Source organism: Anomaloglossus baeobatrachus, chromosome 4 (genome assembly GCF_048569485.1).
Source record: "Anomaloglossus baeobatrachus isolate aAnoBae1 chromosome 4, aAnoBae1.hap1, whole genome shotgun sequence".
NCBI classification, from domain to species: Eukaryota; Metazoa; Chordata; class Amphibia; order Anura; family Aromobatidae; genus Anomaloglossus; species Anomaloglossus baeobatrachus.
In genome coordinates, this window is record NC_134356.1 from 402,563,936 (window position 1) to 402,588,795 (window position 24,860).

Here is a 24,860-nt window from a genome sequence, read left to right on the forward strand (position 1 = left end):
CATCAAGACCGGCATTTTTCAAGCCTATCTTGATGAGGAGGCATGCTGGAGTCAGAAGTCCCTGATTCAATAAGTGACGCACACCTCGCCATAAATCTTACTCCAGTCAGGGAACAGAGAAAGATTTGTGGCATGAAAATTACCACCACCCTGCCCCAACTCCACCTATTTTATCAGCGATGAGTGAAAATGGCGCGTGAATGCCAAAAGACACAAAACTTTAGTACAACTTCTAATTGTGACAAAATTTTGCAACTTTTCACAGCTTTGATGAATCGGGCCCTTTATGTACAGACTTCTGTGCATGATATATCAATATAATAGCATGAAATCAATAATAAAGGTACAATAATAGAAGGAATATTTTATCTTTATTATTATTTTTAGAGGTAAAGCTAAAATAGCACTTTAATTTTCATTCAGGAGAACTAATTGGTTTTGGCTATTATTATTTACTTGCTTTGCATATTATACTAATAAGCATAATGAGCAGGGTTACCAGTTTTCTATACAATTTTCATAGCATTCATTATTGCATGTAAATATAATGGTAACAACTTTTAGTAGATCTTTGGCCCCTCATAGCAATGTGGATTAGTGATGAGCAAATAGATTCTATCAAATTTGTGTTGAATTCTTAATTCCCAAAACATGAAAAATTTGAACAACTTGTGAATCACTTTGTGTGAATCACCTAAAAAAGTGACACATTGTAAAACATTGCCAGAGAATGCCATAGCCAGGTGAGCTTCTACATAATGCCTTGCAACTAGCATATAATATGATTTAGCGCAGTCAATCAGGTATGGTGGCGGGCACGGGGCAGGCAGCGGTTGTAGTCATGCGTGTGTCGCGGGCGGAGGAGGGGACGCCGCGCTCTCCCACTGCTGCTCGGGTCCGGCTGCCGCGGCTGCTGCGGCCTGCTGCTGCTCGGTGGCTCGAGCGATGAGCCGGATCCCGGGGGCTCTAGCGGCGCTCCTCGCCCGTGAGTGAAAGGGGGGTTGTTGGGTGTGGGGATGGTTTATTTTCCGTGACGCCACCCACGGTTGTGGTGATTTGTAGCACCACCGCTGCTCGATATGGGGATCCCGGGAGTGGTGATGCGGAGCAGCCAGGTGTTGTGTTGCCCCTCCGTGGGTAGGGGTTGGTGATCCCGGGGCCCAGTGATGGGGTGGAAGGTGCAGGGCCTGGTGGGCGCAGGGACGCGGGGGCAGCGCTGTGCCTTGCGGCACTGTGGTACTCACTCAGCCTGAGACGTTGACACAGTTTTACGGTAAACCACACGGCTGGAAAGACGGTTCCCACGGACGGCTGCACTTGCTCTCCCAGTAGGTAACGGTGATGTCCCTTTGACCTGCACCTAGTGTTTCTGTGTTGGTAGCGATGGGTTCCCACCGGTAACCCACTCCCCGGCTTAGATATTGACCGGAGGAGCCCTCTCTTGCCCGCAGACGCTGGCCCTGAGGAACTGGTGCCCTGGCGGTGGCGGTGTTCCTCCTTAATGGTTGGACTTTTGCCTTCAGTCGGGACTTGGTTGTTGGGGGATCGACGTCCCCTTCACTGACGGATTCGGCAAATTATGGCGACTCCTAGCCTTGCCGGGGTCCGAGAGGCCCCTGCCCTGGTGCTGACTGTCCTTCGTATACTGCTCCAGACCGCCGGGCCACTACCCGTCCGCGGTCCTTCCAGCAACCTCCGAGCAGTCCCCCTCCAGATGATCACCGCTGTTGCTGACCTTGCTGACCTGTCCTGCACTTAGCTGGACTCACTTCAGGTCTTTCTACGCTCACTTTTGCTCCGTTTTCTTCTTTGCTCCACTACCACTTCACTTTCACTTAGCTCCTCTACCACTTCCTTCTCCTTTGAACTTCCACTTCTATCTCTTGCTTCCTCTCTCTTTCACTTCCCTCACTTGACTGAACTGCCTGGTTCCTCCCGCCTCCAGGGCTGTGTACTCCTCGGTGGGTGGAGCCAACCGCCTGGCCCACCCCCTGGTGTGAACATCAGCCCCTGGAGGAAGGCAACAAGGATTTTACTAGCTTTGGTGTTCCTAACTGGGATGTAGGGTGTGGTGGTGTGATGACCTGTGACCCCTGGCTTGCCCAGGGCGTCACATTCCCCCTTAGCAAAATGCAGACCGTCCGCGGGCTGCCCGTCCAACACCGGTTTTATTTTTCTGTAAATGTAAAAAGATAACATGTAAAGCATAACATCATCCCACAACGGGAGGCACATTTCTTAAACGTTACTAAACGGTTTTACGGGTACGGTTTCCGCTCTCTCCCACCCAAGCAACCTGGCCCTGATGCTGCCCCTAAAGCCCAGGCAGCACCCCTTGACCCAAGTCCAGCACCAGTTACCCGAGCGGGATCTGTCCTTCCCCTCCAGAGGGTAGCCACCGGTTCCTTTGGTGGCTGGGCCCCAGCCTGCTCTGCTGAGGGCCCTCCCTCCAACCTGCCTCTCCGGAGGCGGCAACTGCGGAAAACGGTACGGTAAAAAAATTTATTTACAAGCCACTTAACGTTTGTGGTTGCCCTGCAAGTTCACGGGCTTGTCCATGGATAGTTCCCATGCTAACTTTTTAAACGGTCCCCACGGGGACAACGGTGCCGGCTCCGGCCGGTTCAATCACTGTAAATCTGGTGAAGTACACGGTAATCATCATTTTTCTTATCATTCTCAAAACTTTCAAACTTTTTCAAACAAAACTCACTTTGGTCCCAACGGGGACTGCTGCAGCGGGCATCCGCTGCCTTTACTCCGGATATTCAGCTATAGCAGATCCATCACCCTCCACCAGCATATCAACCATGCACTGACATGCCTGCTGTGACAGGGGCACCCGGTACCCATTTCCACCGGTACGCGGGGTGTGGAAAACCACTGGACCTCCTACATAACGGGCACGCTCCATTGCCTCTTCCAACTCAGCAGCGGACCCGGAGCTGGGGCCGGAGTCATCATCTCTTGTTCCTGCGTCAAGCGGGTCACCGCCAGCTGCCGCAGCCTCCTGGCCTCCAGCATCCAGCCCTTCAGCCCCTTCTGCGGTAGCACGGAGCAGCAGATTAGGCGAGCTTACACTGAGGCGCCCCATAAGTAGCGTCAAGGGTGATGCATAGGCCGAGACAAGGCCGGGCCCCTCAGCCGCAGCAGCCGGTCCAGGTAGGACATAGGGACGTGGGTCACCAGTCGACTCTGCTACATCCATTCTCCCTCCGTACCTCGGGGCAGTTGTAGTCAGCATCTCCACCTCGCTGGTCCACTGCTCCATCATCTGGAGGATTTGTTCCTGCTGACGCTGGTGGAACTGAATCACCCGGGCCCTCATCCAGGCCACGGTCCCGGGCTCAGGGTCTGGCACAGTCTCTACTGTGACTTCTGGCACCATGCTGTTAAGGGGCCGCGGTTCTAGCGGTTCCCCCTGGTGTACTTCAGGGACGTCCCGGACGTCTGCAGCCGGCGGGTCCGCCGGAGCGGCTGGGCAGGGTATCGCTACCGGTTGGGCAAGTAGCGGGCCTAATGGCGGAGCGGCAGCAGCTATCACGGGTAGCGGGGAGAGAGGCAGGGTGAGCGGAAGCCGGCCGGGCCCCTCAGCTCCAATGGCCGATCCTTCAGGAATACAGGGGCGTGGGTCGCTTACCCGCTCCTCCAAATCCTCTTCTGCCTCGCGTCTCCACATAGCAGCCACCACATCCGCCATGTCGGTCTCCCACTCCTCCAGGAGGAGTTGCATATGGGCCTGCAGACGATTACTCAGCGGGACGGTCCGGTCCCTCAACCACGTCGCCGTGCCGGGCGCGGGGGTCTCGCTGTTATTAGCTGGAGCGGACATCTCGGCAGTCGTGCTTTCCAGGAACTAGCAACAAGATGGCCACAGGGTCCTGGCGTCCCTGCTGTTATAGCCACCTCACATGCGTCCAGCCGCCATTGCGTCCCCCCTAGCCTCTTTTCGGCCACTCCTCTATTGGGGCGGAGTTTTGGCCTTCGCGCCTCTGCTACTCGAGAAGACGCTCGAGCGGGAACTTTTCGCGCCAAAGATGGCGACTTCTGGAAATATTTAGCCGGATACCTCCGGCGGTCACAAGGCGCACCTCTACCCAACGGCAGAGCGGTAAGATCCTGTTCGTGACGCCAAGATGTCGCGGGCGGAGGAGGGGACACCGCGCTCTCCCACTGCTGCTCGGGTCCGGCTGCCGCGGCTGCTGCGGCCTGCTGCTGCTCGGTGGCTCGAGCGATGAGCCGGATCCCCGGGGGCTCTAGCGGCGCTCCTCGCCCGTGAGTGAAAGGGGGGTTGTTGGGTGTGGGGATGGTTTATTGTCCGTGACGCCACCCACGGTTGTGGTGATTTGTAGCACCACCGCTGCTCGATATGGGGATACCGGGAGTGGTGATGCGGAGCAGCCAGGTGTTGTGTTGCCCCTCCGTGGGTAGGGGTTGGTGATCCCGGGGCCCAGTGATGGGGTGGAAGGTGCAGGGCCTGGTGGGCGCAGGGACGCGGGGGCAGCGCTGTGCCTTGCGGCACTGTGGTACTCACTCAGCCTGAGACGTTGACACAGTTTTACGGTAAACCACACGGCTGGAAAGACGGTTCCCACGGACGGCTGCACTTGCTCTCCCAGTAGGTAACGGTGATGTCCCTTTGACCTGCACCTAGTGTTTCTTTGTTGGTAGCGATGGGTTCCCACCGGTAACCCGCTCCCCGGCTTAGATATTGGCCGGAGGAGCCCTCTCTTGCCCGCAGACGCTGGCCCTGAGGAACTGGTGCCCTGGCGGTGGCGGTGTTCCTCCTTAATGGTTGGACTTTTGCCTTCAGTCGGGACTTGGTTGTTGGGGGATCGACGTCCCCTTCACTGACGGATTCGGCAAATTATGGCGACTCCTAGCCTTGCCGGGGTCCGAGAGGCCCCTGCCCTGGTGCTGACTGTCCTTCGTATACTGCTCCAGACCGCCGGGCCACTACCCGTCCACGGTCCTTCCATCAACCTCCGAGCAGTCCCCCTCCAGACGATCACCGCTGTTGCTGACCTTGCTGACCTGTCCTGCACTTAGCTGGACTCACTTCAGGTCTTTCTATGCTCACTTTTGCTCCACTACCACTTCACTTTCACTTAGCTCCTCTACCACTTCCTTCTCCTTTGAACTTCCACTTCTATCTCTTGCTTCCTCTCTCTTTCACTTCCCCCACTTGACTGAACTGCCTGGTTCCTCCCGCCTCCAGGGCTGTGTACTTCTCGGTGGGCGGAGCCAACCGCCTGGCCCACCCCCTGGTGTGAACATCAGCCCCTGGAGGAAGGCAACAAGGATTTTAGTAGCTTTGGTGTTCCTAACTGGGATGTAGGGTGTGGTGGTGTGATGACCTGTGACCCCTGGCTTGCCCAGGGCGTCACACGTGCAGGTGACGACAGGTCATAGCACAGCCTGTCATTAACCCCTCGCCTCCCTGTCGCCGCACCACACACATGAGGACTCTAACAGTCTCAGGCAACACCACATTCACATTCTAGGAAATAAAGTCCAGTCTGAGTTTATTTTCTCAAAACAAAGCCACTTTATTTTCTGTAATCTTCTGTATCATCTCGATCCGCACTTCGCCGACACCGGTATTCTTCCCGTAGGGTTTTTTTTTTTATATATACCTTTTCCTCTCATACATAATTTAGCAGCAGTCCATGGCACCTGGATACTTTCTGTGACCTCTGGGCCTCTCCTTCCATCACTACACTTCACACTGGCACAAACCGGGTCATGAAGTCCATTAAGCCACTTCACCCCACCCACAGGGGATGCTAACATGTAAGAAGGGCCACATTCAACAGGGCTCTCCTTCCGTGCCCAGGCCATCCAGACATACCCTTCTACCTGAGTGCGCACTGACCTTTCCGTGAGTGAGGAATTCACTGAGTAGTAGCAGCCAAATTAAATGAACGCCAGACCCCTGACCATAGGACTCAACCCTTCTTCTTGGGGGATGCGGTTGATCAATCCAGACCAGATCCCACATGTCATGGCCGCAGGGGCAACCCATAGGCTCAGAATCATCATGGTGAGCTTATTACTCGTACATCTTCCTAGGGACTCTCCTGCTGTCTCTCCCATTAAGGCTACTTTCACACATCCGGATTTTTGCTCTGCGGCACAATACGCCGTTCTGCAGAAAAACTGCAACCGGCGTTTGTAACGCCGGTTGCGTTTTTTTTTGCATAGACTTACATTAGTGCCGTATTGTGCCGTAGGGGCTTGCGTTCGGTCCGGTTTTTGCCGCATGCGGCAGATTTAGCCGATGCCGCGGCCGGATCGAACGTTCCCTGCAACGTTTTTTGCTCCGGCAAAAAACACCGCATCGCGCCGCATCCGGCCGCTGTGGCGCATTTTTCAATGCATACCTATGGAGGCCGGATGCGGCGCGATGCGGAAAAAAACGCATCCGGTCGCCGCATGCGGTTTTTTCCACTGCGCATGCTCAGTAGCATGCCGCAACCGGAAAAAAACGGACGGGCCGCATGTAAAAACTTATGCAACGGATGCGGTGTTTTCGCCGCATCCGTTGCATAGTTTTCACAGCCGGATTGAGCCGCAGTGCTCAAACCGGATGTGTGAAAGTAGCCTGACTCTTTCTTATATGTCCCTGTTCTCCTCCTCCTCTGCCTACCCAGGTGCCAGGACACACATATTGCAACACTGCCACCTGGTGACGAACTACACAAGACAATTACAGTTACAGACCATTAGTTTGCCGGGTACAGATGCAGGGGTGGGCCTAACCCTTAACCCCCTACACAGGTGAATCAATCATAGACTGTATAAAAGCTGAAGCTGGAAATACAGCTGCCATTTACTGATAAATCTACATAGTGAGATGACATCACCGTTCATGGATTAACCTTAGAGAGAAAGCCAGCCATACAACACTGAAGAAACTATACAGATACTCATACTGTGTGACAGCATAGCAATGAAAACAATCAATGTGCAAGCAATAGACTGTTTGTTACCATTCACTTAGCCATATATATTGAGGTAACTTTGACATTACCTAGGCTGCTTTTGCAATAAAGGTCTTGAAATAAGTTGGATAAATTTTTCGGAGACCTCAGAATGTTATTTATGTATTTTCAAGGCATTTGAAGGCTTTGTAGTACTTGCTATTCACAGTGAATTAATTTGCCTCAATTCAAGTTTTTGAGAAAAATTTGGCAATGCTGGTAAAGCAAATTGCAAAAGATTAACTCATCACTTGCTCTCATTTGTCCAAAACTTTCAGGTTTCTATCATAAATCTGAATGTGGCTATAGCAATCTTAGAGATACGGTATTTGTTGTTGTTTTGTCCCTTTAAATAACTTGTCTTCACACACGCAACATAAAATTAATTTTCTTCTTACCTTTTGGTCTCCCAGGTCAACATTAATGAGGTCAGTGAATTGTTTTGCAACTGGGTTAACCACACTGAGACTACTGATCCCTTCAGGCTCTAAGACATGGATGTCCACCTGGAAACATAAAATTACCATTATTTAAAATCCTTGATGTTTTTTTTTCCTTGTGAGATGTTCTCCACTTCTTACCTCAAAATGTTTAGCCAACCGGCCTGGTTGGAGATAGAGCACATGCTCATAGGCCCCTAGTTTCCTCTGAATGGCTTCCTGGTAGTGAAGTTCAAACTGAACTTTAGTTCCTCCGGGAACATGTAAATCAGCTTTGAAGTTTTCCATGTCAAGGGAATTAGTTCTGTACAGAAAAATAGGTGATATTGTTATTTATCATGTATATGGGAATATCAATAAAGTGATCACAATTTCTCTTTTGCTTATCTGAAGAGCTTGACTACAGTTTACAGTGCACCAGTGGCTGCACACATAGCAGTAGTACATTATAGTTAGTACAATGTTCTAAGTACCTGGACAAAAAAAACTTAATTAAATCCTCCAAAGTGATACTCTGATTAATGTTGGTAACCCAACCTCAGTTCAGGTATTGAGCAATAATCTATTATGTATGCAGATTTTCTTAAGCTTTTCCAATAATAAGTGATGGCCTTGTTAATACAGGAGATAAGATTCTACTAGGGCACGTTTCACACGTCAGTGAAAAACACTGACGTTCTTCACTGACGTGTAAAACACGCACATGTCCCTCCGTGTTACGTGATTCACGGTACACGTGGGTTTTCCATGTTCAATCCGTGATCCGTGATTACATATGGACATTACTCACCTGCCTTCACTGCTGCTGTCCATGGTGCTGAAGTCCTCAGCTCTGCAGCATCCGCCCACCGCTCTCAGCACCTACTTCCTGGTCGGGTTTTCCTGCTCTCATGAATATTCATGAGCCAGGCAGAAGCTGCCAAGAACAGAGGCTGCAGAGCGAATCGCAGGCAAGGTAAGTTGAAAATATTTAATATTTAATATGTCCATGATTTTCTGGTACGTGTTTCACTGATCACACATGGATCACACTATAGTGTGGTCCGTGGGTCATCAGTGATGCCAGACAAAAACTGACATGTCTCCGTGCAGAATCACGGCCAAGGGTGCACGCTGCACGGAGACACGTTCAGTGAAAAATCACTGATGTGTGAGCAGACCCATTCATTATAATGGGTCTGCGTATGTCAGTGATTCTGGTACGTTTAAAAAAAAGCACAAACGTACCAGAATCACTGACGTGTGAAAGAGGCCTAAAGGGTTCTGGAAGCAACTAATTCCACTATTCCAATTCCAATAATTATGCACCCTCAGGAGATAACCTTATGTCTGAGATTTTGTAAAGTATTATTCTATGGAAGAAGTTAGCAAACTGTGGCTTATAGGCTGGAGAAGGAAAGCCAAAATAATATCGCCAGTGATTTGGGGGGGTCCAGTGGTGAATGGAATCGCAATCTCTCCATCCAGTGCGTCAATTTCAACAATTGTGAATGGAGACACATTAGGCCACCTTTCAGCCTGTGCGTCTCAGTGCATCAGGCACGGTGTAACTAGATTGTGCCTGCTGCGTGAAACCTCAGTCCATATATGGCACATACCGGAGGAGTGCATTGGTGGATAGAGGCAAGGTGAAGAGTATTTTTAGGTTTTTTTTTCATTGTTAGTTAATACTTGTGGGGGTAAACTGTGGGAGCATCATACTGTGTGTCTGGCTATTGAGCCACCATACCATGTGAAGGGCTGTGGGGACATTATACTGTTTTGGGAGATGTGGGAGTGATGTATTATAATGTGGGGAAGCTATGAGGGTCATCATATTCTGTTGGTGGTATGTTGTTGATTATACTGTGTATGGGAGAGCTCATATTGTGTGGGGGAGCTGTGAGTGCCATCATACTTTGTGAGAATTGTTATTTAAGAGGACGTAGTGCGTAACAGGAGCAATATTATTTAGTTTTTAAAAAAACTTTATAAAATGCAGTATATTATATGATTGTGATTAGCTTGCTACTGATAAGAATACATGGGAAAGCTGTGAGGATCATCATACTCTGTTGGGGGGTTTTGATGGATCATATTGTGTAGGACACTGTAAGGGTTTATCATACTGTGTGTGGGAGGCCTGTGGAGATCTCATACTGTATGGGGAACTGTTATTTAAGGAACAAGGATTTAATAACAGGCGCAGTATGATTCACTGTGGGTTTTTTTTTATAAACTTTATAAAATGCAGGTTTTTTTGGTTTTGATTACCTGCTACTAATAAAAATACGTCACAATAAGTCAGAAAACCTAATTCATCTCAATATTAAGCAATACAATAATACAATAATAATAATATCAGGTATTAAACCCTCTACAACAGACACAATCTCTCACATGGCCTCTTGGGAAATGAATTTCCCAACTCTCACATATTGTGTAATGCATGATTCATTTATTTGCTTTATTCTTCTTAGATCCTCCACATTCTGGTTCCGGAGAAATATTCTGGAATTTGGAGCCTGAGTTTAAAGGCCTCATACATAATACACAGCTGGTGACTGAAAATTGGCCGATAGTTCATTTAGCTGCTTTGTCTTCCGCCTCCATCATATACAGGAGTGCATGCCTCAGCCTAATATATATGGGGACTGTGAGACTGTGACCGGGGTTGTCTATGACGGCCGGTACGTCTCGCCCCGGTTGTGCTCCCTCCATGTATAGAAAGCAACTCCACTTCAGGGTTAATGCTGTTTCCCTGCAGGCTGAAAGAGGGTTAAAAGGAAACAGGAAGATGGGCGTGGGTCCCTAGTGTGAGGGAGTGAACACAACTCCCTGAGTTTCTGCCAGAGAAACACATGTGTGCTGTTTTGGACTTTTGTTTGTGCAATAAACCGTGTGCTGTGACCATTGGTGCCTGGATCCCGTGTCTTCTGCCGCACAGCCGACCACGCTACCTCACAGATGGGGGAGAATGCGGGCATGCCAGCCCGGTGAGGTGTAGCATCCATCCCTGGTGACCCAGTAGCGCATGTCCTGGATTCGAGCGGCTATACTAGAGCCCAAACCCGGCGACGCCATGGAGGACATACTAAAGCAGCTGGCTTAGGCTAATGCACAGCAACAACAGACCAATGCACACCTGCTCCGGTCGTTGGATCATCAGCAGCAATCCTTGCATTTGCAGGAACAAAGGCACCAAGAACAGATGGTTCTCCTGGCCAAGTCGATCCGTGCCGGACCGGCAGCAACAACCCCGGGACCGGGTGACGACGGCAGCGTCCGGAAAACGGTGAGACAAGCGTTGCAAAAGATGACCCCGAGGGATGATGTGGAAGCGTTCCTGGGGGTGTTTGAGCGGGTGGCCAAGCGGGAGAAGCTGCCGACCCCCCAGTGGGCTGAGGTATTGTCGCCCTATCTGACGGGGGAGCCCCAAAAAGCGTACCTGGACCTCTGTGCCGAGGACGCCATAGAATATGAGACCCTGAAAGCCGAAATACTTGCTCGGTTGGGGGTGAATACCTATGTACGGGCTCAGCGGGTAAATCAGTGGTTCTATGAGGACGTAAAACCCGTACGCTCCCAGGCCTATGACTTGTTGCATCTGGTAAAGAAGTGGTTGCAGCCTGACACTCTGAGTCCTGCGCAAATGGTGGAAAGGGTAGTGGTTGATCGCTTTGTGCGCACTTTACCCATCACCATTCAACGGTGGGTAGGACAGGGCGACCCAAGTACCCTGGACCAATTAGTGTGCCTGGTGGAGCGGCATGTGGCTACGCAGGACTTGATACGGGAAACTGAGACTTTGCGTGCCGCCCGTCGGTCCGGCCCCTCCAAGCCTCGGGCCAAGGATCCACCGCTGACACCGGTGCGGGAGTCCGCTACCGTCCCGTCTGAGGCCGCGCCCGCCGTCCCTGAGGTCCGGAAGGCTATGTACCCTAAACGACAACTCGTCAAGGGGGTTTCCTTCCCTATTAGATGTTGGCGGTGCCAGCGGGTGGGACATATGGAAGCCCAGTGTCCACTCACCACGGAGCCCATGGATTGTGGGGTTACCCGGCGGGGTTCAATGTATGCTCAGGTGGTGTGTACCGCGGACCTTGTCTCCCCGGAGACTGAGCCCCACTTGTGCCAAATACAGGTGAATGGATGTCCGGTTACAGGCTTGTTGGATTCCGGAAGCTTAGTGACCCTGGTGAGATCAACCCTAAGGGCTGAAGTAAAGGCCACAGGACGTACCGTGGGGGTGGTTTGCATACATGGGGACCGCCGAGACTATCCCACGGGGATTGTCACCATCACAGCACCCTGCGGTCAGGTGCAACATGAGGTGGGACTTATGAACACTCTTCCCTATGACGTGATCCTAGGAAGGGATCTGCCGTATTTTTGGACTCTATGGAAGGGGCCTCCTAAGTCCCCTCAGGTATTGGACAGTCCGGGACCTGAGCCCGACAATCCCGAATCCGGGACGCCTGCCGTAGGGGTCCCCATGATAGGGTCAGAATGTGAACCCGATAGGTCGCTCCTAGAGGTATTGGCAGGAGAGGCTGAGATGGTCGAGCCCATCCCGGAGTTGGAGGCGTCCCCGGATACGTTTGGGACAGCCCAACTCCAGGACCCTACATTAATACATGCCCGGAGTCGGGTGACAGTGGTTGACGGGGTGGCACAGCTGCCCGGTGCCCAAGTAAGGTACCCCCATTTCGCTCTTAAGCAGGATTTCCTCTACCGGGTAAATGAAATACGGGGCGTGGGGGTAGAGCAGTTGGAGGTGCCCCAGCCGTATCGCCGGCGGGTCCTCGACTTGGCTCATAAACACCTAATGAGTGGCCACCTAGGGGTCAAGAAAACGCAGGAGCGAATATTGCAAAGGTTCTATTGGCCCGGGGTCTTTAGGGAGGTAAAACGGTTCTGCGAAACCTGCCCGGAGTGTCAGCTTACCGCACCCCTGGCCCACTTTCGCAGTCCGTTGGTACCGTTACCCATTATAGAAGTCCCTTTTGAACGGATAGGGATGGATCTGGTGGGGCCCCTCGTAAAGTCCGCTCGAGGGCACCAACAGATCCTAGTGATCGTTGACTATGCCACCCGGTATCCAGAGGCGATACCTCTCAGACATACTGCGGCGAAGCTTATAGCTCGGGAGTTGTTTGCTGTGTTCTGCCGGGTGGGGTTGCCCAAGGAGATCCGTACAGATCAGGGGACCCCATTCATGTCTAAAGTGACCAAAGAGCTATGCCGGCTACTCCAGATCAAGCAGTTGCGTACGTCTGTGTATCATCCTCAAATGGACGGTTTAGTGGAGCGATTCAATAAAACCCTGAAAACCATGCTCAAAAGGGTGATTTCCAAAGACGGGAAAGACTGGGATATGATGCTTCCCTATTTGATGTTTGCCATCTGAGAGGTGCCACAGGCATCCACGGGGTTTTCGCCTTTTGAGTTGTTATACGGGCGACATCCCCGGGGATTGTTGGACCTGGCAAAGGAAACATGGGAGCAGGAGCCCACCCCCCATAAAAGTCTGATTGAACACATATTAGGAATGCAGAACCGCATAAGCGCGGTCATGCCAATTGTGAAGCAGCATTTACAGGAGGCTCAGGCCGCGCAAAGCGGCCGCTACAATAGACAAGCCACCGTGCGGACCTTTAAACCCGGGGATCGAGTGTTGTTATTGATCCCCACGGCGGAGAGTAAATTCCTGGCTCAGTGGCAAGGCCCCTACGAGATAAAGGAAAGAATCGGGGTGGTAAACTATAAGGTATTGCAGCCCGGTAGGCGGAAACCTGAACAAATATACCATGTCAACCTGTTAAAACCTTGGCAGGAACGGGAAAGCCTGATGGTTGATTTTTCCCCATCTCCCTCCTCTTCGGGTCGTTCAAACCCGGCTCCAGCGACCTCCGGAGAGGACGAACCGGAAGTAAGGATTGGAGAAGCCCTCACCAAGCAACAGAGGTGAGAGGCCAGACGGATGGTTCAGCAGAACCCCGATGTCTTCTCCGAGCTGCCTGGTAGGACAAGTCTGATACGACATGACATTGTCACCGAGCCTCACCTGAAGGTACGCCTGAAGCCATACCGGGTACCGGAGGCTCGAAGACAAGCCATATCAGAGGAAGTGAAGACAATGCTACGCCTGGGGGTCATCGAAAAATCCCGGAGTGAATGGGCTAGTCCCATTGTCCTAATACCAAAACCCGATGGCTCCTTAAGGTTCTGCAATGACTTTAGGAGATTGAACGAAATATCCAAGTTCGATCTCTACCCCATGCCCCGGGTGGATGAGCTGACTGATAGGCTGGGACAGGCGCGATATTTCACCACGCTCGACCTGACCAAGGGGTACTGGCAGGTGCCACTGACGGAGTCCGCCAAGGAGAAAACCGCTTTTGTTACGCCGTAGGGTCTCTTCCACTATGTTGTCTTGCCTTTTGGGTTACATGGCGCTCCGGCCACGTTCCAGAGGTTGATGGACTTGGTGCTGGAACCCCACCAGGCGTATGCATCAGCGTACCTTGATGACATCATTATTTACAGCTCTGAGTGGCAGACCCACTTGGAACAGGTACAAGCGGTGGTGAACGCGCTCCGAACAGCCGGATTGACAGCCAATCCCAAGAAATGTGCGTTGGGGCTCACGGAAGCCCGCTACTTGGGCTACGTAATAGGCCAAGGAGTGATTAAGCCCCAAATTAACAAAGTTGAGGTGATCCAGAAGTGGCCTAGACCCCTGACCACGAAGCAGGTTAGTGCCTTCCTGGGTATCGTGGGGTACTACAGGAGGTTTGTAAAAATTTTTGCGGGACTATCGGCCCCCTTGACGGACCTTCTCAAAGGCAAGAAGTCCGTCATGGTGCGCTGGACTCCGCAGGCCGAGGACTCCTTCCGGGCCCTGAAGGGGGTCCTGTGCGGACAGCCCGTTCTTGTCAACCCTGATTTCCGGAAGGAGTTCGTAGTACAGACTGACGCCTCTGAGGTCGGCCTGGGGGCAGTGCTGTCTCAGGTGGTTCAGGGGGAGGAACACCCCGTCACCTTCTTAAGTAGGAAGCTCACCCCTCCCGAGCGGAATTATAGCGTAGTGGAGAAGGAGTGCCTGGCGATCAAGTTGGCCTTGGAGTCCCTACGCTATTACCTGCTGGGACGGCAGTTTCGCTTGGTGACTGATCACTCTCCGCTGGTCTGGATGAGGTCCGCCAAGGAACGGAATGCCCGGGTTACCCGGTGGTTTCTTTCTCTGCAGAACTTCTGGTTTACGGTTGAACACCGGGCCGGTAGGTTGCATGGCAACGCCGATGCCTTGTCCCGCGGCCCGTGTTTGATGGCGGGAGTTCAACCCCGCACGCTTGAACTGAGGGGGGGGGTATGTGAGACTGTGACCGGGGTTGTCTATGTCGGCCGGTACGTCTCGCCCCGGTTGTGCTCCCTCCATGTATAGAAAGCAACTCCACTTAATAAGGGTTAATGCTGTTTCCCTGCAGGCTGAAAGGAGGGTTAAAAGGAAACAGGAAGATGGGCGTGGGTCCCTAGTTTGAGGGAGTGAACACAACTCCCTGAGTTTCTGCCAGAGAAACACATGTGTGCTGTTTTGGACTTTTGTTTGTGCAATAAACCGTGTGCTGTGACCATTGGTGCCTGGATCCCGTGTCTTCTGCCGCGCAGCCGACCACGCTACCTCACAGGACTTTAAAACTAATCTGTCAGCAGATTTTTGCCATGTAATCTGAGAGCAGTATCATGTAGGGGCAGAGAGCCTGATTCCAATGATGTGTCACTTACAGGGCTGTGTGTTGTTGTTTCAATACAATTAGTGTTTTATAAGAAGGAATTTATTAGTACAGGACTATTTGTTTCCTGCCATGTATTCTTCCTGCACTGTGTGACTCCACTCCCGCCCCTTATTAGCAGCTTTATGACAATATTAAGTGTACTTAGAAATCTGCCAATCAGTGGTGTGGGAGGCGTTATACAGAGCTCAAAGGACCTGTAGCAGAGAAAACAGAGATTTTATCAAAGTGAAAGCATCCAGACCAGTAAGTGACACATCGCTGGAATCTCAGCCCCTTTACTATGCTGCCCTCAAATTACATAGCAATAACCTGGTGACGTATTTCAAGTTTACCTAAATGAATAGAATATAGAGATTGAAAGCACGCAAGTGTTTTTAAAAATAAGATTATTCACCCATACACCATGGACCCAGAGCCCCATTTTTTGTTTTTACTATATTTGGAGTTGAAAGGATAAATGTCTGAAGAAGCCACCATGTTCTATACCCTACGGGAAATCAGTGTCTTCATCACTGGGCACTGCTTTACTTTCATTTTTAAGGTTTTTTTTTAAGTAAATCTTTTTTAGATTGCATGCTTTATAAAATATCACATTAATAAGCCACTAATAAACATCTACACAATGGGCCTCTGACCTTAACAGTCCGGCTGATTTGCCCCTTGCTCTTGCTTTGGAGTATAAGCTTCTAGCCTCCGACTTTTCTCTTATTGAGCCACTAAATGTGATACCATTGACATTCCTGAAAGAAAGTTTGATACAAAATGATTATAAGATTATTTTAATATTAGAAATCACAAATCTGTATTGAAAAAAAACCCCCCCACTGTAAATAATATATCATATACAGTATTTTACAAAATCTAAAAAACACATATCAAAGCATGAGAAACAGATTGAAATGAGGCTTACATTGTGAAGTTATTGATGAATGCACCTTTGGGTATCTGGATATCAAACGAGAGACTTTGTGGGTGTTTGGCATTGTTTTCCACTTTGCTTTGTATCATGGTGTTAACAAAGTGTGACGTGATGGACGATTGCACCTTGTAGCTGTACAGAGAGATCGAGTCATGGGACGGCGCCTGGTAAGAAGGATGATGGGCACACATGATATTACACACTATTGACACTCAGAAAACTCAATTATTACATCATGTATGGATACATTTTATACAACCAGTGAATATGAACTGTATAGGGAGTCCTAACAATGTTAAAGAGAGCCAGTTATGTCCAGAAGTGCTATATACCAGCAGAGAGGGTGTTGATTTGTCACTAAATATTGTTAAAATGATGTTAGAATACACAGCTGAAGCAGCAGCTACAGGGAGAAAACTAGGTTTTATTCTCCTTTAAGTCGCTTGGTTCCAGTAATCATGGCGGTGCAAGGAGTGGTTATTTTTATATTATTGTTATTATTATTTTTCTAATCACTGGTTACTACACAGTGATTGCACTTTAATCACTTAGTTGGCAGCCAGTTCAGGAGCATTTGTGTGCAGCGTATGTGTGAAAAGTAGGCTGTCAATCAAACTGCTGGTGAGTGATTACAGCGCACTTACACTATACTAAGTGGTGATTATAGCTGCTCCCAATGACTGAAAGCAAGCGGCTGCAGTGATGATATGAGTTCTTTTTTTCTCTTTAGACACTGTCTCAGTAAGGCAAGTAGGCATGCTTTTAACACTGTATCTGCTGGTAAATAGCACTTCTTGATGCCACAGGTTCCCTTTAAACTTTAAAATAGGCAAGTGTGTGCTTCAGTGAGATTTATTTCTGACATATGATATGAAATAAAAGCAAAGAAAAATATATAAAAAACATGTTGTTATTAACTATTTATACGCTAATGTACAATATTTAGATTGTGAGCCCCAATGGGGACAGTGTTGCTGATGTATGCAAAGCGCTATGTAAGTGAACAAATATTATTATTAACATTTACAATTATATTTATCAACTATTCTTAATCATGAGAACACAGATATGATCATTACTAATAAATGTCTTTTTTCCTATCTTAACATTAATACATTTCTCCTACTAAGTGGCTTACACAATTATCTAATGAGCCCTCCATAGCCCCTGTACATGGTACATGTCATTGACCTTGGAGTTAAAGGAACAGTCAACATTCAGTTATCTATCTGTGACCTTGCGGGCTCAGCAGAAACACATACCTTTTCACTACTATCTTCAGATCTCTATAAAACAAGAATATAGAAAATATCTGTCAGTATATAGTTCAGAAAGAAAGCACGGAGCATCAAAATGTTTTGTTTCAGATCTGATTATATTATTATACCAACATAGACCATATCGCCTACTATGAGTATAACATCATTAACACAGAACCTTCACATTTGTATTACTTAATAGGGGGAATTTACAAGATTTATGAATAGTTTCCCATTTTGGTGCATGTCACATTTGCATTACAAGTTTTATTTTTTTTACTTCCCTTGCCATTTGTAAAAGTCACAACAAAAATGATGATGTGATGTGCACAAATCTGCGCTATAGATCCGTATTTCTGGAAGTGCGCCCCCAAGTGAATTGGATGCATTTTGCTTCTATTTCCTTTGGTTAAAACTGGAATCTTGGTAAATTTCCCTCATTCATAGTTTTATTATGGTAAAAAAAGTAGATATTGTTTGTATAACATAAGTAAAAGCTATTATGTTGCTTTGCTGATAACTCAATTGAGATTCGACTTTTACTTACCAATGGTTCACACGGAAACTATTCCAAATCTATAGTGAGCCGCACTCATCAGTTCTACCAAATCAATGTCTGCCGTTCTGTATATAGGTGCTTATTAAAGGGGTATTCCCATCTCCAAGATCTTATCTCAATATGTAGTTGGTGTAATAATAATAATATTAGCAAATACCTCCAATTAGAAATGTAGTATAGTTCTCCTGATATAGCTATGGCTCTTTCCTCATGAGCAGGGCATTGACGCTTTGGTGTCCATGGTTATGACTAAGAGCAACTAACTGTCAGTATATGAGTGGACATGATCATGGATGCCTAAGCTGCAGTGCCCTGCACAGGAGGTAAAAGACATGGCTATAACAGGAGAAGTATACTACATTTCTAATTGGAGATATTTGCATATATTATTAATATTATACCTATTACATATCAAGATTGTCATGCGGTGTTCGGCTTTGCATTCGCTGGGTGTCATGACAGCGCTACACCGTAAAGTCTGACAAGCAACCTGAGGTCTCTTGGTTGTTCAGCCTGACTCAGGTGTCGGCTGTTTTAGCTTCACTGCTCTTCAGTCCAGCAGGGGTTAATTCCTGCTGGCTTGAGAACTGCTTCTAGGACCTCAGGCTGCTAATGAAATCTCACAGCCACCTTCACTCTTCATAAGGTACTTGATCTGGTTGTTATTCACTGAATATAGTTCAGCGTTGCTTCAGCGATACTAGTCCTTATCATAGTGATCAAGAGCCTGGTGATCTGTTGTGTGCTTTCCTGTGTGGTGTGGAAATATCCCTATTGTTCGTTTATTTCCTCCCGGTGTTTTATTTTTCCCTGGGCACTTATTGTCTCTCCCCAGTGTCTGATTGCAATGTGTATGCGTTTAGGTTTTTCCCTCTGTCTGTGGTATTTGTGGGGTTTGCTTCTCTGGTCCTAGCCCTCCCATGGTGTAGGGGAGAGGGGGTATTAGACCAGGGTCTGGACAGGAGTTGGGGTCATGTTGGCGGTCCAGACCTCGTTACCAATAAGCCTACCTCTGGAATAAGGGACAGTGCCCTAGCCAGCTTAGAGGTCCCTGCTTCAGTTACCCTGATACTCATGTGACAAGGATAGGATCTTGACGATGGGAATACCCCTTTAATTCCATAATCTCTTTGTAAAATCTATTTTTCTTCCATAATAGATGATATAAATGGAGTTGTCTGCAGTCACTTCTAAAGAGATCTAACGGCATATAAATCTTTACATCTAATATTGACCTGGAAATACCGTTTAGCTCTTAGATGTTATATCTAACTAACTTTTCAATGTAGCCATCTGTCTATATAAAGAAATAATCATATTCTGTAAGTAACAGAGATCACATGAGGAAATGAGCCACTGTTTATTGACTTTTAGATTGATTTTGGCAATGCCCATGTTTTTTTTTAAATACTGCGCAATATCACAGAACATAATGTGACAGGTTGTCTGTAAAAACACAATGCCGCTACCACTTCCATGCAATGTATGAATATAAAAAACTATTCCTATAAGTGATTTGTCCTTCTAGATTTGTATCTTCCATTATTTATTTATAAAAAACAATTATTTTTACCTAACTTTTTATCTATCTTAGTCCATTACGCATGGACTATATTACTAGTAAAGCTTCTGAGTATTAACAGTGAGATAATTGGGCAGATAGCTATTGTAGATGCGGATTAACTGATTTTATTGAATTATTGATCAGTCTAAATAATGTATGTTTCATGCATTTCCAATGGGAATTGGTTGCTTACATCTTTCTCCCTGCTCCGTCCATTACTTTACATGTGAGTGACCCTAGTGATACATTGGACTGTGAACACTGACAGTCCTGCACTACATGACCTTGTGTAGGTTGCTTTATCGACTTGGTAAACAGACAGCAGATACCAGAACCTCATGTTATATAGAAACTGAAGTTACAATACATCTTTCTGCTCTTTTTAAAGATGTATGCTTATGAGTAAATAACCTATGGAATGGATATGGTTAAATACAGGTGACAACTTTAATGAGAATTCTGAAACGTTTTTAATGTATGCTATGAAACATGTCCATACCTTAAATCTTTCACCATGATTTCTTTCAAACTCTGGAATGAGATCACCAAGATCCTAAAAAATAAATTTACGATCAGAGGTGTAACTTAAAACTGCTTCACATAACCTACTTCACATGTGCTACACATATAACATAGTTATCACTCTATATGATTTACACTGCTGAGCAAAAGGATAACAATATTTTGAACTTTTGCCTTTCAGGCTCCATTACTCACCATCTACTACAGCTTTGAGCGTGAGACTATCTTCATTTTGTAGACAATCATTTTGGCTATCTCATACCTAAACTTGACTTGCAACTATCTAGCATATAATTAGTTGCCATATCACTGTATTGTTACTGTTTTGTTCCTAAAAATCTAAATATTATTTTTTATTATTTTGTTAGGATCTTGTAAATCAACCTTTGGCTGTCAACACTGCCTGAATCGTTCAAGGCATGCTCTTGATCAGATTCAAGCATGTCTTAACCAAAAACTGATCCCAGGTCTCTTTTTCATGTTCCCAATGTTGGTGCATACTGGTCAACTCACTTCGGTATGTATACAGCTTTTTCTTCAACTCTGTCAACAAATATTTGATTGGCTTAAGGTCTGGGGACTGTGAGGGCCAATCCAGCACCTCTACTACATTGTCATTGAACCATTTCTTCAGCAATCTCGACGTATACTTCGGATGGTTGTCCTGGTGGAACACTATCGTCCTTTTCATACTCATAAGAAGTAACTCGTCTTGTAGGATACTCACATATAGGTCAGCATTGAGCCCACCATTGATTCTGGTTAAGTATCAAACACCTTTGGCTGTGAAACTACTCCATATCATCAGGCTTCCTCCATCGAACTTGATGGTTCCTTCAGTTTCTCGATGTTAGCCCTTTTATCCCTAGTTTTTTCCAGATCCATTTTGTACCCATCAGAGCCTAGTCTATTGACTTTTGTCTCTTTTGTAATTCTTTGCATACTCGAGATGATGCTTCTTATGATGATATTGAAGTTGAGGCTTCACCTTTTTTTTTGGGCCACCATTCTAGACTTGTCTTACGTGTGTCGCACAGTGCTGGCATGGAAGTCTGTGATCTCACTATTGTGAAGCATAAAAGACACCTCCAACACCATGTTTATTATGCCAGAACTGATAGACTTTGTAATGAGATTACTCGTTGACTCCAAAATTTTGCTTGGACGCCCGCCTCTTGGGTTTTGAATGGATGGTCGGACTTTATTTTGTATTCTTGCAACTGTAATGGCACTCGATGCAGTTTGGAAATGTTCTTAGCCAAGAGACTGCTATCGATGAGCTGGAGAATGCTACCTCTCTTTTCATTGGAAATCTTCTTCATGGCTGCTGCTTCATTTGAATCAGTGACCTTTTGCTTGGGAGTCAATCTAATAACACACTGAGCTATTAGGGAATGTAAGAACAGGTTGAAATTTGTAGTATAAAGGAAGAAAAAGACTTTTCCACCATCAGGAGCAAAACAGTAACAATCCAGTGACATGACAAGTATCTGCATAACTAATCATATTCTAAATAAAAGCAAGTCACATTCATGTATGAGATAGCCAAGATGATTGTCTATAAAATTAAGGTAGTCTCATATTTGAAGCTGTAGTGGATGGTGAAATATGGAGCCTGAAACTCAAAGGTTCAAAACATTATTACGCTTTTGTTCGTCAGTGTATATACACTGTAAAATTAATTAATTGCTTTGTGTAATGGATTCACCACTGGGGGACAGATAGAAGGGACACCTGTGCAAGCACAGTATATGGGCCCTTTGCAGTCCAATAGCTCATCATAATTCTCAATTTCACCTTCTTTCGAGGGGGAAATGGCCCCATTACCTCTATGGCCTATGTCTGCAAAGGTTGCACCAATGATATGTCCACCCCCATGATTCACTTCATCACATGAAATGACAGTGTATACTTATCATATCATCACAACTCTGTGCTATCTTCTTATGGTGTCACATTTTGTGCATTAGGATGGCTAAGGTCCCGAAGGCACTATAGCAGGTGACACTTGCCATATGAAAAGTACAGGCTTTAAAAAGACCCTTTACACTTAAAATATCTTTTGTATAGATTATTGGGCCTAGCCATTTATGCACTGCAAATGCACATACTTAGGTAATCAATATCGTAAGCCTGGAAAACCTATCAATAGGATATATAGCTGGCTTTACCTATTGCTGGTTCAAAATGCAGGGCTGGTGGTAACTAGGGATGATCGAATACCTTAAATATTTGGCTTCGCAAATATTTTCCAAATAGGTCTATTCGAGAATATTCGATGCGCAATTTAAGTCTATGAGAAACCCGAATAACAACTATTCAGAACTATTCGGGCTTCCCATAGACTTACATTGCGCATCGAATATTCACATAGCAGCAACCTATTCGGAAAATATTCGCGAAGTCGAATATTTGAGGTATTCGATCATTCCTAGTGGTAACACATAACAATTTAACTGCGGTGGTCATGTGGCTTATGCTGTGGGTTCAGGAAAGACTTGGTAACCTATGATAAAATCTTTACCATGAAACTCTATAGATTAGAATCAATATAGAACTGAGGAGCAAGGGAGCGATGTTGTTCTTTATTGTGCCAACCTCCTCATTTAGGTAGGGAACAGGTTAATAACCAAGACAATAGTAGGGATATTATACCTGCCCTTTTCCCTCTTTTTTTCCTTAGAACTATAAGTCTCCTCAGTTTTCTCTACCACAGGGTTTCATAGAAAGTCATCCTTGGCTGCAATTGCAAGGCCAGGCTGTGGTTCATGTTTCCCATAATTCACTTCAAACCTACATCTAGTGTCAGGTTTCCTTAAAAAGAATTGTTCCATAAATGAATATCACATTTTTTGGGTAAAACATGTCTAACATGTACCTTGCAGACATCAGTTAAAGGAGGAAATAATGATACAGAAAACACATAAAGACTAAATAAAAAAAAAAGTTAATTGATTTATAAGACTATATATAAACTGGCAATTTTTTTTATCTGTGGAAATACTTGCTAAGACCTCTTTCACACATCCGTGAAAGACCACACGTTTTGCACAGATGTGTAAAAGGTGCGGATGGCCCACCGTGTGCTGTGATTTTGGTACACGAGTGTTCTCCGTGTTCTATCCATGATAATACATGGAGAAGGAGAACAGGAACTTTCTGCTCACCTGTCCCTGTGCTGTCTTCCACTCTGCGGTCTCTGGCCCTGCTGTCTTCCCGCTGCTGATTCCGGGTTCTCGATGCAGCGATTATGTAATGAGCATAATAAGTGGAGCTCGAAAGCAAGTGACAGCAGCGGTAGAGACAGCAGCAGTGGAGAAGGTGAGTCTAGAAATTAATTTTATTTCACAGAAATGTGGTTTTCTCCGGTACGTGTCACACTGATGTCACATGGAGCACATCTGTGCAGTCCATGTGACACCCGTGCTGCCGGAGAAAAATGGACATGTCTACGTTCTACGTGTGGAGCATATGGACACACGTATGCTCCACGCGGACACACGGTCCATGTGTGCGCAAACCCCTTGATTTTAATGGGTGTACGTGTGTCAGTGTGTCCGGTACGTGTGAAAACGGACGTCATACGTACTGGAGACATGGATGTGAAGGCAGTATAGAAAGTAGAGGCAGTATAGAAAGTAACATTTGATCAATATTTACAGTATTTTCCCTTTTAAATACTTTCTAAGAAATCTTATTTCAAATAATAAAAGTTTATATAGTCTAAGAACAGTCTGGAGCCTAATCGCATGTATAGCCCATCATTGTATAGTTCATTGCTGGCTGCATTTGAAGTGGAATTCATTTTTCTTTCCTAATCTAGTGTAATAACATGCATCCTCGGTCTAGGTTTATGTGCTAATTGGGGACCAGTGATAATTGTTGGCTGGATGATTGTGCAAACATCAGCTGTTTCAGGTCAGTGGAAATTTAGAAAGCTTGGAAATTTGCATTTATAGAACAAAATTTATGGTGAATAAAGATGCACAATTGTATCCATTAGTTGGTTCATTTCTTACCCATTGTTAGGCTCCATGTCTATTTTAAAAACCATGAAAACAGTCTGTTTTTCTTTAATGTGTTGTCTATATTGCCTCAGTTTTGCATCCATTTTTTTTCTCATACATTTTTAAAGGGATCCTGTCACCAGATTTTTCCCATATAAGCTGTGGCCACCACCAGTGATCTCTTATATACAGCATTCCAGAATACTGTGTATAAGAGCTCAGGCCGCTCTGTATAACATAATAAAGACCTTTTACTATACTTACCTGTGGTGCAGTCAGGTCCAATGGGCATCTCTGGTTTTGTTTCGGTGCCTCCTCTCTTCTTGCGATCACCGTCCTCTTTCCCAGCCTTCATTGTGCGCACGTGCACTTCTCTCTGCCATGCTGAAAGCATAGCAAAGTATTGTACTGCACATGCGCGGATGTCCTTCAACCTTTTCCCGCGCCTATGCATATAGTACTTTACTTTGACCTCAGAAAAGCAGAGAGAAGTGCATGTGCGCAGAAGCACAATGGAGGACTCCGTGTGGATGATATAGGACACGTCGGCCACATGGAGTTGGGAAAGAGGACGGCGATTACAAGAAGAAAGGAGGAGTCGGACCAGAGACCAGTGACGCCCATTGGATCCGAGCGTCCTGCAGGTGAGTATAATAAAAGCTGTCTTTTACATTATACAGAGTGGCCAGGGCTCCTATATACAGTATTCTGGAATGCTGTATATAAGGTCTCACTGGTGGAGGCCGCAGCTTATAAGGGAAAAAACTGGTGACAGGTTCCCTTTAAAATCTGTAGGAGGGGAACTGTCTCAACTCTAAAGGCTATAACC

At 46.7% G+C, this 24,860-nt stretch overlaps 1 protein-coding gene across 1 annotated transcript in view; it reads right to left on the reverse strand.

Annotated features, from left to right (window-relative positions):
- The window catches only part of ITIH2 (inter-alpha-trypsin inhibitor heavy chain 2), a 63,254-nt gene that overhangs the window by 33,143 nt on the left and 5,251 nt on the right, over nt 1-24,860 (reverse strand). Inside the window, exons 2-7 of the mRNA XM_075342598.1 lie at nt 20,002-20,055; nt 17,383-17,406; nt 16,112-16,284; nt 15,837-15,941; nt 7,565-7,727; nt 7,382-7,489 (exon numbers count right to left, since the gene is read on the reverse strand). Coding sequence (XP_075198713.1) covers nt 7,382-7,489; nt 7,565-7,727; nt 15,837-15,941; nt 16,112-16,284; nt 17,383-17,406; nt 20,002-20,055 — 627 coding nt within the window. The remainder of the gene's footprint in view (nt 1-7,381; nt 7,490-7,564; nt 7,728-15,836; nt 15,942-16,111; nt 16,285-17,382; nt 17,407-20,001; nt 20,056-24,860) is intronic.